Source organism: Crocuta crocuta, unplaced genomic scaffold, assembly GCF_008692635.1.
Source record: "Crocuta crocuta isolate KB4526 unplaced genomic scaffold, BGI_CrCroc_1.0 scaffold139, whole genome shotgun sequence".
Taxonomy (NCBI): Eukaryota; Metazoa; Chordata; class Mammalia; order Carnivora; family Hyaenidae; genus Crocuta; species Crocuta crocuta.
In genome coordinates this window covers 10,670,682-10,673,315 of record NW_027533258.1, presented here as the reverse complement: position 1 = coordinate 10,673,315, position 2,634 = coordinate 10,670,682, and the positions used below count along the sequence as shown (strand labels likewise).

The following is a 2,634-nucleotide window of genomic DNA, read 5'->3' as shown; positions in this document are numbered from 1 at the left end:
TGTTCTCCCAGCAGTTTGGTGGCCACCTTGCAAAGTAATTGTCACGAGGGCAATGACCCAGGGGCCCTGACCCGGTGTGCAGTGAGCGGACAGAGCTCGGAGGAAGCCGGGGACGTGTGCGAACTGGGCCGGGAATTCGTGCTCGCCCTGCCTGCCTAGGCGGGGCTCGGGGGTGGCGGTTGGTGGACCAGGAAGCTGATGTACAGAGTGCAGGCGCTCGCCTGAGGTCACAGGGTTACTAAGTGGTAGGGCTTTAAACCCGGCTGTGAGTCTTATGCCTACTCACTATTTTTTTTCCGACTTTTTTTTTTTTTAACTTATTTTAGAGAGAGAGAGACAGCATGAGCAGGGGAGGGGCAGAGAGAGAGGGAGACGCAGAATCCGAACAGGCTCCAGGCTCCGAGCTGTCAGCACAGGGCCCAGTGCAGGCTGGAACTCAACAAACTAAGATTGTGACCTGGGCCGAAGTCTGTGGCTTAACCAACAGGCACCTCAGATATCTATTTTTAAGTAATCACACCCAACTTGGGGCTCGAACCCACAACCCCAAGGTCAAGAGTTGCGTGCTTCCACTGGCTGAGCTGCCCGCAGGTGCCCCTTGGCCAACATTCTTAACCTTAATCTTACACCACTTCCTCGGATGCAGAGGGAAGACTCACAGACCAATTACAGAGCTTCAGTGGTCAAGATAAGATGCTCTGATGAGAAAGCCCCTGGTATGAGAGAAAGGAGAGCCCTCAGCTGGCAGGCGCTGGGGCCACGGAGGCTAACAGGACAGGAGATGAGGGCCCCTGCCCCCCAGCAGCCCAGAGTCTGGTGGGGCAAATACACATTTATGTTGTGTGGGTTCCCAGCACGTGCTCCGGCGGGTGTCTGAACCAAATGTGCTTTCGGCCCAGAGGAAGTCAGACTGTGACTCACGGTGGGTCTCAGTGTGCAAGAGGCGGAGAAGCACTTGAAGCAGGGAGCCGCAGGTGCAAAGGCCTGGGGTGCTCAGGCAAGTGGGGGGCGGTTCGGGCAGCTATAGGGATTTGGATCCAAGGAAGTGGCGTTGAGGACATGAAGGACTTGAGGCGGCCGGAGAGGGGCGGAGGCACCGAGACCTGAGCTGGGGGAGCTCCTTCGCAGCTCACCTGGGACACCTGCGCTCCCAAAGGAGGAGGGGAGGGGGTCTGTGCCTCCAGCGTCATCCTGTCCATAGAAGTGAGAAGTGGGGATGTCACAAAATATAGGAAGTTAAATAATTTCCCCTTTCTTGCATAGATGCTGGGACAGGAAGCTGTCGGAGGCCAGGGCCGACTCCGCTCTCCTGACCTCCCCGGCTATCTGGGGTCCTCGTGTGTCACGGGCGTGAAATACATGTTAATCGGGTTCCCCAGTGGGGTTGGGAAATGGGGGCCAAGCACGATCCAGTCCCTGCTGCTCCCGGTCACTGCGGGCTCCTGGGGGCCACAGCTCGGTCCGTCTCTGTGCCTCGGGGCCTAGCGCAGCGCCGGGTACACGTCCCAACCGACGCTTGGGTAGCCGCCCCCCCACCCCTCTCTCCCATCGGCCACGGGGCCCCCTTGCAGCCTGACGAGCCCTCCCCACCCGCGCTTCCGCCCCGGCCTCACGCCACCGTCTCCCCCTCCAGAGCAGGCTGCCCGCCTGAAGAAACTCCAGGAGCAAGAGAAACAGCAGAAAGTGGAGTTTCGTAAAAGGGTGAGGACAGCGGGAGGGGTCGCGGGCAGCCTCCGGGAGGACTTCCCGGAAGTTAGCGCTGGAGGGCGGAGCGCTGCGGTCCCCAGGACATCTCCAGTGAGGCCCCTGCAAGCCCGTGTCGGGAGGCCGGGAGAGGTGTAGGGAGGCCCCAGTCGGGAGAGGCTGCTGGGGCCGAGCGGCCCTCCCAGGCCTTCCTTTTCCTTCTCCCAAGATGGAGAAAGAGGTGTCCGATTTCATCCAAGACAGCGGGCAGATCAAGAAAAAGTTTCAGCCGATGAACAAGGTCGAGAGGAGCATCCTGTGAGTGTTGCGGGGCTGGGCGGCCGGGTAGGGGAGGGCCCGCGGGGATCCTCGAGGAGGGGGTGCCCCCCCCCCGCGGCGCCGTACACTCTCCCCCCCCGCCCTTCCTTCCCAGACACGATGTGGTGGAGGTGGCCGGCCTGACGTCCTTCTCCTTCGGAGAAGATGATGAGTGTCGCTACGTCATGATCTTCAAGAAGGTGAAAGGCCCGAGCTCCGTACTCCCCCATCTCTCACCTTCGGCCTGTGCCCCCCCGCCCCCGCCGAGGGGAGAGGCCTGGGGTGCGTGTGGACCCCTGACCCCAGCACTCCCTTGGCCCCAGGAGTTTGCGCCCTCGGATGACGAGCTGGAGTCCTACCGCCGCGGCGAGGAGTGGGACCCCCAGAAGGCCGAGGAGAAGCGCAAGCTGAAGGTGAGCAGCCCGGGCAGCCCCGGAGCCCGGCGGCCCGGCGCCCCGAGTCTGGGCCGCTGAGCGCGGGCCTCCCTCTGCACCCCCAGGAGCTGGCCCAGCGGCAGGAGGAGGAGGCAGCCCGGCAGGGCCCCGTGGTGGTGAGCCCCGCCAGCGACTACAAAGACAAGTACAGCCACCTCATCGGCAAGGGGGCGGCCAAGGACGCGGCCCACATGCTGCA

At 62.6% G+C, this 2,634-nt stretch overlaps 1 protein-coding gene across 1 annotated transcript in view; it reads left to right on the top strand.

The window, feature by feature from the left end:
• The window catches only part of SPAG7 (sperm associated antigen 7), a 3,963-nt gene that overhangs the window by 843 nt on the left and 486 nt on the right, over window positions 1-2,634 (top strand). The window contains exons 2-6 of the mRNA XM_077746833.1: window positions 1,634-1,701; window positions 1,913-2,001; window positions 2,117-2,201; window positions 2,325-2,414; window positions 2,501-2,634. The exon at window positions 2,501-2,634 is cut by the window's right edge and continues 23 nt beyond it. Coding sequence (XP_077602959.1) covers window positions 1,634-1,701; window positions 1,913-2,001; window positions 2,117-2,201; window positions 2,325-2,414; window positions 2,501-2,634 — 466 coding nt within the window. The remainder of the gene's footprint in view (window positions 1-1,633; window positions 1,702-1,912; window positions 2,002-2,116; window positions 2,202-2,324; window positions 2,415-2,500) is intronic.